Genomic DNA, 14,577 nt, shown 5'->3' on the forward strand with positions numbered 1-14,577 from the left:
TAGCACAATCAATGGACACACATATTTCAGGTTTAAACATCATCATCAAACTCAATATGGAGAAGGCCTTTGAAAAAGTTGAGTAAACTTCCCTTACTATAGTGTTACAATACTTTGGTTTTACAAATGCATTCATTGATCCAGTTATGGTTTGTTTTAGAGACAATCATTTCTCTCTCTCTTAGTGAACTAAACTCCACAATTTTATTCAGTGTCACACGCGGTCTATAGCAAGGTGACCCTATCTCACCCACCTTTTCATATTGATAAAGGAGGTCTCTCGGAGGTCACTCACACCAACGACCGCCCGAGGACTCATCCAATTATTTTATTTGAAAAGAGGTTGCCTGATCATCACACATTCTCTATTCGTAGATGATGCTATTCTTTTCCTCAATGGTTCTAAAAAATCCATTGAGGAGCTTATTAGTATACTCACTTCGTATGAGTGAGCCTCTGGCCAGCTTGTTAATGCGTCGCAGAGTAGCTTTATGGTTGGACCATGAACCACCCAAAAGCGTTTCCATATCATTCAACAATATGCTAGATAATCATGAGGATGCTTTCATTTCGACTATCTTAGATGCCCCATCTTTTTCGGCCACGCAAGACATCATTATTTTGATATCTTGTTGACTAAGATGAGAAAGAAACTAGATGGATGGAAACTTCACTTTCTATCTCTTAGGGGTCACATCCAACTCATATGACATGTCTTCATGAGCTTCTCAACGGATACCCTAGCGGAACAGTCGTTATTACTCTATGTTCACTGCTTTACGGACAGCTATGCACACATTTCCTATGGTCGGGTCACCTCGTGGGAGGCCATAGACACCATTGGGTCTCTTGGTAGAAAGCCTATTGATCGACGTACAAGGGGGCTCTAGGGATCATTCGCCCTCAAGATGTCCAAGACATGCCTGAGAAGAAGCTTGTGTGGTGTATGCATACCATGAGCTTCCCGTTGGGGTGCTTCATATCATCCAAGTACGATGACTGGGCTCGTAGGGAGTCGGATATCAAGGGCCACAAAAGGTGGCGTACCTGACGGCGTCATTGGCTAAAGATATCCTTTGTGACATGTTGTCATGGCAGCCAAAGCACAATCAATGCTTGGTATGATACTCGGCTAGCTGACACACCCTTAGCTCTCCATCCTAACTTTGTCCACCATAGCCTACGATTGACCATGGCATAGTTATTAATAGGGGACGTGCGACTCCTATGGGAGCAACATGGTCTTTCGTTAGATTCCCTATCGCAAACTATGTCTACTATAATAGGGACCTCCCTAGATCACCCTATCTGGACATTCACGCTTGAAGGGAATTTCTCATCCCAGTCCTCTTGGGATCACTTTCCAAAGAGATTCCCCATACAGGCTTGGGGTGAACGCATCTAGCATCCGGTGGTTATTACTCGCGTCTCAATCTTCCTTTAGAGACTCAAGCACCGTTGCCTCCCTATTGATGATCGGGTGACCCATATTGGTCACTCACTTAGTTCGTGCTGCCATTGTTGCTCAATCGTTCCTCAAGTTAAGACTATGGAATACCTTATCTTCCATAGTGAGATTGTTGTAGACTATTGATGTCAATTTACTCACCATCGGTGCCTACTCTTATTCACCCATACTATGCTAACACTGATAGAGTCTTTTAACGCTTCCCACTTAACATGTAATATGCTTCACACCTGAGGAATCCCAATGACTTTAACTTCCCACTTACATGTAATATATTGGGCTGCATATTGTCCATAGGAATCAATCGCCAATAGGCATTCTAAAGCTCAATGTGGATGGTGCGGCCAAAGGGAGCTAGGCCCAACAGATGGAAGTCGTATTCTACGAGACCACATAGGGAGTATGATTTTTTATTTCTCATCTTTCTATGGAGTACATACTAATAAAGCAGCCGAAGCTATGGAAATACATGATGGTTTGCTCCCTGCGAGGAGCAAAACTAATGTGAGATGTCATTGGTGATGCCATCCAATGGGGTTACAGAAATAATGCTCTGATACCAATTTGATGTTGGACGTCATCAGTGAAATTCTCTGATGGCTAATTCCCTAAGGGGAATGAAACTACATGATGCGATGGATCCTAGGTGGATGTACGTGCAGGCCCCAACTCGTGGGGTTTCATCGAGCTCTAGGGTGAGCGACCAGTGACAATGACGGTGACCTTCTGAGCCTCGTCGTAGTGACGATGGCGACCACGGCATCAAGTGAAATGAATTCCTTGGCACACGCACATAACTGACGGGCTCGATCCGTACCCAAGAAATCACTCAACTCGTAGTTTTCATGATAGAACCTCTCCACTAGACTAATACAAGCGCGGTGGAATGCAACCAAAAATATAATGTAAAAGATAATATAACTGGAAAGCGAGGGGAATGACATACCTCGTCGGTGGTGACACTCGTCATCAAGGTCTTCGTCGATGTAGTATCCGATGCAGGCAGGTGTGGGGGAGGCGTGCTGGGGACAAGCCCGGTTTAGCTCAACAGGCGGCGAGGGCGCGGTGCTGGAGCATGATGTTGCAGGTTGGAGGCGAGGAGGTGAGGGATGACGACTTGGTGGCATGAACGGTCGATCGTAGCTTGACAGGCACAACCGTAACGGTAGGTCGGCGGGGGCAGAGCACATAGCGGCGTTGGGCAAACGAAGCCCGGTGATAACTATGCAACGCACAAGAATAGGTCTCAGTGTGGGGGGAGAAGAGCCCACGACCTTTGATAACATGCAAATAAGAGCTAATAAAGTGCTAACTTTATCATATTTCTGGGATTTTAATGTTTAAAAAATCAAATTCGAGTACATGTTATTATGATTTTATGTTAAAACAACACTTTTCTTAACTTTCAAGAGAAACAACACTTTGATAAATAATTAGGTTAACTAACACATTTGAAACATTTTTAGAATTGAAATTTATAAGGAATTAAATGTGTTTAATTGACCTAGTTCCATAAACGAAAAGAATTTAACACTAAAACTGATGTTAGGAATTAATAAAGCATTTTTATGCATTAATAAATACTTTATTATAATTTATTTCAGTTGATTTTAAATAAAAATCATTTTTCTTATTGAAATTGGCCCTCATTGGGCCAGCTTAAGCGCTAATGGAGTTGTTGAGTGGCGCAGAGCACACGAGAACTACGCAAGCCAATCAGAAGATGCGATAGCGCCTTCGGTTCATGACACGCACGACGCAACACCATGCATGCCATGCACTACATGAAGCCATATGATGCACCAAATGGACCTATCGCAGAGCTCTATGTCACCTACGGCAATAAAATTGGGAAAAGCAAAATTGAGCGGCGTTCTTGATTTTTAATCTCGAGGAAAGAAGGCCTAGCTTTTTGGAAGACTAAAGAACAGCTGGGAGTGCAATTGGAGCTCGATTTGGACTGCAACTTCTAAAATCCAGCGCCGCATTCTTCCCCAAATTAAAGCTAAAATTCGTGGGAAATCAGGGTGTTTGTTGCGCCGAATCCACCCAGAACAATTCACTGATCATCCCTGGTACTTCTAGGCTTGTTTTGAATTCAATTTGCATTTGATTTTGTATTCAATTTCAGCAATTTCTTAGTTTAGTTTACGTGCGGAAGTTATGTTGCATTGCTGATTATAATTTTGTTCATTCTCAAATTTCCTTGATTTTTGAATAGTTTGAAATTCATCAGTACAGATTAAGTCATTCTGAATCAAAAAGGATCTTTAATTAACTCACATTAGTTTCAAAATTCATCTAATTAGCAGATCGTGATTACAATTTGTCAACATACGGTAATTCTTAATTTAAAAAAAACTCTTAGTTTGATCACTGAATCCTTGAATTTACCTCATTTTAAAAGTGAGTAGCATTCTGCAGTGGAGGTCAAACACATTTAGATTGAAATTAACTCTCCGAAACTCTATTAGTTTTCAGTTGCCTCGATTAATCAATCTAGTTAGGAGATTATTTAGCAATTCTTATCAAGAATTGCTAACTAATCATAAATCCGATGCTTATTGATAAAAGAATTTAGAAGTTGAGTCTATGTTAATTGATATTTTGAGTAAAAAAAGTATAAGGTTGAATACATCTTACGACCATTGCTTTTATTTGATTAAAAAGGATGTCATCTGAATCAAAATTAGAATTCTAAACCCTACGTCGTTAGAGAGTGATTTTTACTATCGCCTCCCTAGTGTTCGACCCCTTACTTAAGCACTAAGGAATAAATAAAATTTATTAATTAAGTTCAGATCAGTTATAGCCTTACAACGACAACCGATCAGTTGTTCGATTGAGCGGCTACCGACGTTGTACGATTAGTCAGCGGCATGGTAGGACGCTCACGCTATGGTGCAGTACTACTGGCGGCTGAATAGCAGCACGGATATGTCAAGGGAGCTGGATATGCCGAGATGCAGTCGGCACTGGTGCAGGGGGCGGTGTGCCGGGGACAATGTCGATGAGGCCGCCTGACAGGATAGGTCAGCAGCCGACGACATCTGCATGAGCGCACGGTGGACACAGGACGTCGCGGGGATGCGTAGACGAAGAAATGAGAAGCGGTGCACCGGAACGTCAGGGTGTCATTGGAACACTGGTGGCGCAGGCGAAGAAATGAGTAACCGTGCACCCGGACATTGCAGTGTCACCGGGACTGTCGGTGGCGGACGCAATGAAACGAGTAGCCCTGCACTCGAACATCATGACAGTGTGACAGGGCCGTGGTCAACGCTCTTGCCGGATGTGGTAAAGCCCGCGGTTCGGCGGCACCGCGGTTGCGAATGAGTGAGCTTCCGGCCCTCTCGCTAGTGCGAATACATGTACAAGTGGGAGGGGAAGTCACAGGTTCAAATGGCTGTCAACAAGGCATGCAGCGTGACAGTTGGGCCCTCGTGCGGTGCAGCACGGCGTTTGCAATAGTGTGGACGACGACGTACGACTTGGGCGACGTGCTTGGCACATGCAACATGCGGTCAGAGGGAGGGCGACGAATGCTCTGACGGCACGACGCAGATCATCAGCGGAGGGATAGCAGCGCTAGAAGGTCCTCCTTCCCTCTTCTTCTTCCCTCTATTCTCTTGTCCCTTCTCTTCTTCCTTCTCCCTCTTCCTCTCTTCTTCCTTTCGTGAGACCAGGAGATCAATGCAAATACTCAAAATGATAATTTCTGGACTAACTGACGTAGGGCACCCTCTTCTCCCATATATAGAGGGTCAAGATGGGCCCCTAGGGAGGGTCCAATAAGGGGGGTCCATATACATAAGGACCCCCTTTTAAACAAAAATAAACACTAAATTAAATGACGCAATGATGCATGACTTGGAAACATAAAATGATACATCGCATAACGATACGAGCACGACACGAGAAGTATGAATAGAGACACAATGAAAACAAGCACACGAATGTGATTAAACAATGAACCGAACGAGCTCGTGTCGACCAAGATCAAAACATAAATGCATGGACGTGCTTTTACTTGGGGTATTTGAATCCAAGCGTCTTCACCATCGCCTTGGCATGCGGGTCGGGCTGGACATGAACCGGTGGGACCGTCGATGATGATGATGGCGGCTCCGAAGACGTCTCCAATGGAGTCGGCTGGCCAGCTCCATTAGAAGTCTTCTTAGTATCATCGTACAATCAGACTCACAGTTGTTGGTCAATATGCTCCGTGCAAGCTAATGCTCCTAGTGGCATCTCTAGAGAGTATAGCAAGACATCATGTGATGTTGCCCACGCTTGACCAGCATTTGTCATTAGTTTTGTGTAGAGAAGGTCATGCAGTGCGGTGCAAATTTTTGCACCACCCATGTGAATTTTTGGTCGTATGAAAGGCTTCGTGCGATGTGCAGTGCAAATTCGTGCAGGAATTTTTATCGCACATCGCATGAATTTGCACATCGCCTCCATCTCCCAGAACCTCACCACTGCCACCGCCCCCCACTCGTGCACCGTCATCGTCACCACCACGCTTGTCCACGCTGCTAGATTCCTCTCTCGCCTCCCCTCGAAGACCACCTATGCCGCCACCATGTTGCCACACTTGCCATACATCTCGATCAGTGTCGTTCTGATCTGGACCCTGATGGAAGCCCCAATGGACAGCGTCATAGCCGTGGAGCCACCGACCCTATGCCAGCGTGCCGACTAGGGTGCCGTCGCCCCTACGTGCTGCATCCCTATGAATCAATCCAGCCCCTCCACTAGCCGGCCTGTCTGTGCAGCCCTGACATGACCGTCATCCATGTCACCTCGTTCCCCTTCGGCATATCCTCGAACAGCACCTGTGCCACCATCACCTCACCACCCCAGAAGAGCGTCGTCATCAATACAGCGAGAGGGAGAGAGGAAGACTAGCAGGAAAGCAAGTTCTTGGAGTCACGTGAGTCAGCGACCATCGACCGAGACTCCAAGAGCGAGTGAGAGAGGATGAGGGAGGGGAGCCTTCATAAAAATTGCACAATTGGACCTTCCCTAGTTGTGTGAGGGGAACCGCACAGGGGATGCCCTTGCCAACTATGTAGTATGCTTTCACACCCCTCCCTATACATCACTTGGCAGGACCTCCCCTAGACGGCTTGCAGCTGCCATCACATTGAGAGCCTTGGCTTGCCCACTCTCTACATGTGTCGCATCGTATCGAATGTTGACCCTTGTGAGTGGCGTATTGCATGGAGTATTAGATCTGGGAGTGTGCGAACTCTCGCCTAACTATTGTACCCTCTACACACCTACACGATGATATTTAATGATGGCGCGAGGATCACTTATACTCCATACATCGCCAGCTCCAGGGGACACGAGCACGCTATGGGTGCCCGTGGCCATCTCAGGGAGATGCACCACTATCACCTTTGTTTTTTTATTGGCATGATTGGGACATTACGCTCGCTCCACACCTCTAAACATTTCACCCCGGGTGTAAGTAGAGTATGGGTGTAATATATAAAATCTCCCTAGGTGGCATTTAGGGCACAATTGGATTGCTCTATAGGCACAACCCTTGGGTTTGGCCATACCCGGTACCATGTTTTTTGCCAATAAAAAAACAACAACAACAACACATGGGATACCAGGTATAAAACCTCAAAAATATATCACAATTCATATAAAAGTAATTATAAACCCATAAAATATAAACAAATATATACTAAGTCAAAATATTATTTTCTTTCAAAATATGATGTCAGACAAAAAACCTAAAAATACTTCAAAGCTCCTAAACTTCAAAACATAATTTTAAAAATCTATTTAACCATTTTAGGCATGATAGCCGCATATATAATTGATATAATGAGGATAAACATGTATATATCTTCATATTAACCTAAAAATAATGTGGTTTATCAGCCAATGATTGGGCACAGTATGAATAAACCATATTATAATGTGGAGCATGAAGACATTAAACAATGGAATTTATATTTTTTTCATATCATTTAAATAAATCCCAAAAAGTTATCATGGAATTAAATTTTTTTATGATGTCAAAAGGTTGCGTAAATTTGTTTTCCAACTTAAAATATTATTTTCTTTAAATGTATGATGTATGTAAATTCAATGAAAATACCAAAAAATACATCAAAATGTTTAGTATCTTTCAAAAAATTAGAGTTTAATCATTTAAAGCTGGGAAACACACACATATAATCACTTTAATGCAAATAAATATTTCATGATATTAATAAAATAATTGACATGTTATGACATGTATATAAGAATATTTAAATGGAAACATACTTTTAACATTTTTATAATTTTTATTCAATGAATAGCATAATATAAGGAGGCCCATCTTGATACCTCAATACTTGAAGTAAGTGACACATTTATTTGAATGTGCCCTTTAGTTAATGTATCCAACATTTATTTCATTTTATCAAACGTATTTTAGTTTATATTTATTATGAAACTCATTTAACCCGGTGTTGGCTAATCATACCAATGTTTCACTGATTTTTTTCTCATACTTGTCGCCCTTGAACTTGTATCTTATGTCTAACTATTTATTGTTTTATCTTATTGATGTGGTGAGATTATTTATCTAATGTCTGAATGTGTGATATACCCCCAAAAATTATAAATAAACTGCTGGTGTTTACTCACTTGTATTCCCATCCATGCACCCCTATCTTTTCTCCAACTATTGCATGGACATATTTTTGTGGTGATATTCTCTCTCTAACTTTTATATCAAATATATCTGAAACAAAATTAATATCAATTGCATTTAATTTGACCATTAAATGACAAGACCACCGCCCAAATATATGGACTAGTCTATGTTGACGAAATTATTTAAAATAGTATAGCCAAAAAAATACACAGAAAAAATAATCCAAATGAAGTTGGATGAAATCCTTCTTATCTTTACACAAAAATTTACACTAATATTTTGGAAACAAATTAGATGAGCTATTGACATGATTTACTTGATTTTCTGAGGTCTGAAATTTTTATTTTTAAATTTTGTATTATTAAAAAGTAAAATATCAGAGTAACATCAACTATTTTGTTTTTTTTGTGACATTAGAGACGCAACTGCTAGTTGAAAGTGAAATTTGAAACAGCCAACAGCCAATAATCATATTAAAAACTAGGATAGGGACAATTGGTATGGCAACAGGAATCAGTGTGTATCCCCCATCAGATGGTAGATGGCCCTCAACCATTCCCAATTTTAACAAGGATTCGCCAATATAATTTTTAAGAATACTGACGTAGAATTTTTTTTGGCTATAATGGAATGCTCCCCTCCAAGGAGCTTTTCTTTCTCTGGCAAGGATTGTATGCTAGACATAGATTTTTAAAAATTATAAAGTAATTTAAAAATAACGGAAAATCTCTCTAACATGATTATGAATGTTATTGAAATGTTTCATTCTAATTTTTGGAAGGAATACAGATTTAATCCATCAGCGATGCCACCATTCTTGAATCTTTACCAAAGACCATCCTTTTATAAATATTTTTAAAACAAAAAGGTAGTAGAAAGCTTATAACAAAGTAACATCTTAATATTATTTATTCTGATATTGATTGGTCCATTTCTGAATTTTAAAAGTAAATATTTAGATAATAAATTGTACAGATATGGAAAGAATTATAATAAGTTGAGAATTCTAAAGAACTGAAAATTGGGAAATAAATTGAGTTAAACTGGGTTGAGAAAAAAATTGAATATTGAGCTAAATTCTTAGAGGAGTTAAGTAGAGTGGACTGTGCTTCATTTTTTTATGAATTTATTGAAAATGGTAGATGTAAATAGAGGAGAAAATAGAAATATGTGAACTGAAACTGATTAAATATTAGAGCAATTTTAATTTATGAAGAGGGGAGATATATTTTTCTAATTCAACTTAACTGAATAGAGGATTGTAAATGAGAGATCAGATTATAATACAATGTTTGAGATTTATTAGTTAAACATTGTGATGTTTTAATTGAGTTTGCACGATTAGGATGGAGATCGAGACAAATATTGAAATTATCTTTGTCTTATATAAACAGGGTCTGACTAGCATAGATGCATCAATTATGTTTTATCTATTGATGTGCTATCAAAGATCAAATATTTTGAGGGATCTTTAATTGGAAATCTTCAAGGATGACTTGGTAGATAACGGAGTGAGAGGAAAAGCCAACCGCAGCAATGAAAACCATGGTTAATTAGGTTGGTAACTTCTCTATCCAAGGGTGACTAATTTTATTTTTGTTGTATACAGTGATAAGACCTTTATGGCGTCAATGCTATAGAGTTTATTTTTGGGTAAAAGAGGTTACCGGGGACATGATTAAGAATAAGCACTAACATATATGAATATTTGTGTAATTTCTTATACAGAAGGGTGTGCGGTATGGTGCAGTATGAATTTCGCACCAAACCCACTGTGCAGTATCCAGTGCAAATTTGTGTGGAATTTTGCACCGCACATTGCAGAAGTTTGCACACTTGATTGCAACTTTGGACAGGGTTACAACAGGGGCCAAGAGAGAGAGTGAAGAGTGATGGAGAGGAAAAGAGAGATAAGAGAGAGAGAGAGAGAGAGTGAAGAGTGATCGAGAGAAAAAGAGAGACAAGAGAGAGAGAGAGGTAGAGAGATAGTGAAGAGTGATCGAGCGAAAAAGAGAGATAAGAGAGAGAGAGAGTGAGGAGTGATCGAGAGAAAAAGAGAGATAAGAGAGACAGAGAGAGAGAGAGTGAAGAGTGATCGAGAGAAAAAGAGAAATGAGAGAGAGAGAGAGAGTGAAGAGTGATCGAGAGAAAAAGAGGATAAGAGAGAGAGTGAAGAGTGATCGAGAGAAAAAGAGGATAAGAGAGAGAGTGAAGAGTGATCGAGAGAAAAAGAGAGATAAGAGAGACAGAGAGAGAGAGAGGGAAGAGAGAACGAGAGAAAAAGAGGATAAGAGAGAGAGTGAAGAGTGATCGAGAGAAAAAGAGAGATAAGAGAGAGAGTGAAGAGTGATCGAGAGAAAAAGAGAGATAAGAGAGACAGAGAGAGAGAGAGAGAGTGAAGAGTGATCGAGAGAAAAAGAGGATAAGAGAGAGAGTGAAGAGTGATCGAGAGAAAAAGAGAGATAAGAGAGACAGAGAGAGAGAGAGAGTGAAGAGTGATCGAGAGAAAAAGAGAGATAAGAGAGACAGAGAGAGAGAGAGAGAGTGAAGAGTGATCGAGAGAAAAAGAGAGATAAGAGAGACAGAGAGAGAGAGAGTGAAGAGTGATCGAGAGAAAAAGAGAAATGAGAGAGAGAGAGAGAGTGAAGAGTGATCGAGAGAAAAAGAGGATAAGAGAGAGAGTGAAGAGTGATCGAGAGAAAAAGAGAGATAAGAGAGACAGAGAGAGAGAGAGTGAAGAGTGATCGAGAGAAAAAGAGAGATAAGAGAGACAGAGAGAGAGAGAGTGAAGAGTGATCGAGAGAAAAAGAGAGATAAGAGAGACAGAGAGAGAGAGAGTGAAGAGCGATCGAGAAAAAAAAAGAGAAGAGAAAAGAGAGAGAGAGTGAAGAGTGATCGAGAGAGAGGGAGAGGGAGAGAGAGAGCTAGTGAGAGAGGAAACAAAGAGAGAGAGGAGCAAGCTACAGAGAGAAAGCAAGAGCGAGTGAAGCGAGAGAGAGATGTTGATGTGAAAGAAAGCGAGAGCGAGAGCGAGAGAAGCGAGCAAAAGAAAGCTATTAGGGAGAGGTGCGAGAAAGAGAGTGAGGGATATGTTGATGTAGTACCTGCTGTGGAAGTATCTAGGACAGTACACGTAGAAGGAGAATATTCTAGATGTTTTGCATTAAACACGACGATATACCTCTCTCAAACGAACTCTATGGATGGGTCTGCATGAAGCAGAGCCCAAGTGTTTTTTTCTGCTCTCTTCCTCTTGTTCTCTGTTGTCCTTACTCTGTACAGGTATAGCTGTGTGTTGTTATTTTCAGCAGTAGGCTGTGAAGCTTAGCTGAAAGGTAGCAGCAACAGTGGTGAAGTAGCTGACAGGGTTGAAGCCAACCGGAGAGTAGAGTGAGCAAGAGAGAGAAGAAAGATCAATCGAGAGAGTGAGAGAGAAAAGAGCAAGGCAGTGAGTGAGCAGGAGAAGAATAATGGAGAGCGAGAGAGGAAGAGAAGAGCAAGTAAGAAAGGAATGATCGAGAGAGAGAGAGAGAGGAGAAAAGAGCAAACACAAAAGAGAGACACTGGAGAGGAAGGGAGTGAACATTTTTTATTTTTTTAAAATGTGGTTCAATCTTTTAAGCACCGGTCACAAGAATTGCACTACTCGACTGACCTACATTTTGGTTAATAGCATTAAACCATTGACCGATTAGATTGAATCATCATTAGCTATTACCAAATACCACCACACAACTAAAGGTTCCTCAAGATTCATTCGGGGTTCCGTTGTTTTCTGATTCGAAGTAGATATTTTACTGTTGTTATTCTCAGGTTAGTAAGTTTAGTACTGAATGACTTATTACTGCCGAAACATATGTTTAATGCTAATCGATTAATGGTTTAATCCTATTGAGCAAAATGTAGAAAAATTCTCGCAAAGCATTGGTGGCATGTTTTAAGATTCATTTCTTTGGTTCATTTCAGTGTTTGCAAGTCTTGATTTAAGATTAATTAAACCCGCAATGAGGAGCATTTCTGATATTTTTTATTCTTTTTATTCAGGGCCTGCCTAAGTAGAGATCAAAGTTATTGAATAAATTGGAGAACACTCACAGTGACAACGGTTTAACTTCATAAATGAGCCTTGAAACTAAGTTTCTACCAAAATCTCAGATGGTTTCTCCAGGAGGGAGCTCGGCCAACTTGGGAGGAGCACCCAGAACTCTATCCATGTCAAAGCGAACTTCAATATTGCGAATGCCATAGCCGACGACCATCAACCAAAACAGCAGTTTTGCAAGCTCTGGAGCACTTGTCTCTGTTGCATTTGTCTGCAAAAAGAAACATTGGCCCAATCCTTAATAACACAACCAACCAACAACTAAATCGTTTTATTCCCACGAAGAATGAGGCAATGAAGCTTGACACCTTCATTTGCGCAGGGTCTGAAACCGCGAGAAGGCGTTTAATGAATGTGTTCATTGCCAGCACTGCGTCCTCTCCTGCACTGCTAGTCAGTTCCTGCATGGGAAACAGAATGGGTCTTTATTTCTTCCTGATCTTGAGAAATATTTGAGATGATGTAGCTTTTCATATAAAAAGGAATTTCCATCTTTTTTTTACTGTTCAGAAACAACAATGTGAATCATTCTGTGGTAGATACAGAGAACGGGTACCCTCTTACTCTCAGTTTAACATGTTTTTCAATCCAAATAGAAATTGATTGATTTTCTTTGCTGCCTTGAACGAAAGAATTACCTTTAAATTCTGAGGTTCTAGAGACTTGAGATATTCTAACAGCTCATTCTGGCCAGTGGTGGATTTCCTGGCCAACTGACGTTTCAGGTCCTCGATCTCCACTTCAAGCAATTCTATGTATTTGGTCGCATCTAGTGTTTCAGGCCCAGAGATTTTGTTCCATCGGATGACTTCTCCTTTTAATTTTTTTTGTGTTCCGGGCGCATAATCGGCTTCGTTATCCTGAATGTATTGCATTTAATCTTAACATAGCTGGGAAATCGTCATAGAAATAGTGGTGGGGCAAGGTCACCTTTCTCTCATCGGATTCCAGAAGAGCAACCTGCTCCAAGCTCTGCTGTAACTCTAACCGGTACTCGGCGTTCTTGAACATGTACCCCGTCATCATGACACTGAACATCAACTGTGCGAGATTTTCTGCAACCTTACAAAAGAAAATACAGGTCATGAATTTATGTAAACATTATCCATAAGAACAAACCAAAATATTTTAAAAAGAGGACGCGGACGAGATTTTGGATAATTTTAGGGTCGTTTTGAAGTCACCCTGCATAGAGAAAGAAGGAATGTGGGTCATTTGGAGTATATCTTTCTTTCTTGAACGGCCCGCTCTTGTCTATTTACTCAAGAATTTGTGAAGCTCCATCATACGACCTGAGGAAATGCTTGCATCTTTGTTCCCTCTTCTAGAAGATACGAACCTCCCAAGACACTACTTAAGAAAGAGTAAGAAGTGCCTCAGGAAGGAAGCACGTGTGACAAAAGAGGCCCTCTGGATGGGGCTTTTGTCCAGAAAGCAGACTATTAATAACACCTTTCCCCAGTAAGGCATTCAAGAAGAATCTCAAATGAATTTGTGGAGGCAAGTGGCTGGTCCAGAGGTGCTCCAGATCCAGAGGAGATGCCTGCCCGATGTGGCCTAGCTTCCACTCTATTTTTCCCGTTCATGATTCCCAGGATTAGATCTCTCTCACTCTTCACTCAATCATCTCTCTGCTCAAGGATCCCTCTATTTTGATGTCTCTTCTTCCCAAGATAAACATTGTCTACTGATATAGCAATTTCTCAACAACCACGACCGGACTCGTATCAGAGTGGAATAACAAGAGAAATTGACAATTATGGATTTTGTTTTTCTTTGATTGGTGGGAGTTACAGGAACGAACTCCTTGCGCAGCTTCTGCTTGCAGAGGAGCTTCCATCACTCAGGCCTGCACCAGTTTGCCGCCACCAGCAGGTGTTCATACAGAACATGAGACCAAAAGATTTACTTTCAGGAAAACCGTCGGTGTAGATGTCCTAAAGCCTGACCTTCGATACATTTTACTGAAGACAGTACCCAAGAAGGAACAGAAGAGTAGTGGTCAACTACGGTTAGGCGAATGCGTTGACTGGAGGGAGAACCCCTTTGAATGACTAAAAAAAGGGGATGCGGGATATGCTCTTCACCGGGAAAGACTTCAAGAAAGATGGTTGCACAGCCATTGAGGATGGGGAAGCAGGACAAGCCTGCTGAACCAGGAGGAGCGCTCCATCAAGAACTCCTATCATATCTCCATATTCTGATTTTCCGTTCTATTTATTTGATGATCTTTACATGAACTGCTTCTATTGCTTGACATTGGTTAATAATGGTCCTCGTTGACTGTTTTCAGAGGATATTCTCTGATACCATGTTTTTAAATGCTGCACAGCAGCG

At 41.1% G+C, this 14,577-nt stretch overlaps 1 protein-coding gene across 1 annotated transcript in view; it reads right to left on the reverse strand.

Annotated features, from left to right (window-relative positions):
- Positions 1–12,194: 12,194 nt before the first annotated feature.
- The window catches only part of LOC144712348 (uncharacterized), a 37,620-nt gene continuing 35,237 nt past the window's right edge, over positions 12,195–14,577 (reverse strand). Inside the window, exons 4-7 of the mRNA XM_078586596.1 lie at positions 13,171–13,302; positions 12,879–13,100; positions 12,549–12,641; positions 12,195–12,451 (exon numbers count right to left, since the gene is read on the reverse strand). Coding sequence (XP_078442722.1) covers positions 12,290–12,451; positions 12,549–12,641; positions 12,879–13,100; positions 13,171–13,302 — 609 coding nt within the window. The 3' untranslated portion in view covers positions 12,195–12,289. The remainder of the gene's footprint in view (positions 12,452–12,548; positions 12,642–12,878; positions 13,101–13,170; positions 13,303–14,577) is intronic.

This window comes from Wolffia australiana, chromosome 14 (genome assembly GCF_029677425.1).
Source record: "Wolffia australiana isolate 7733 chromosome 14, ASM2967742v1".
Classification (NCBI taxonomy): Eukaryota; Viridiplantae; Streptophyta; class Magnoliopsida; order Alismatales; family Araceae; genus Wolffia; species Wolffia australiana.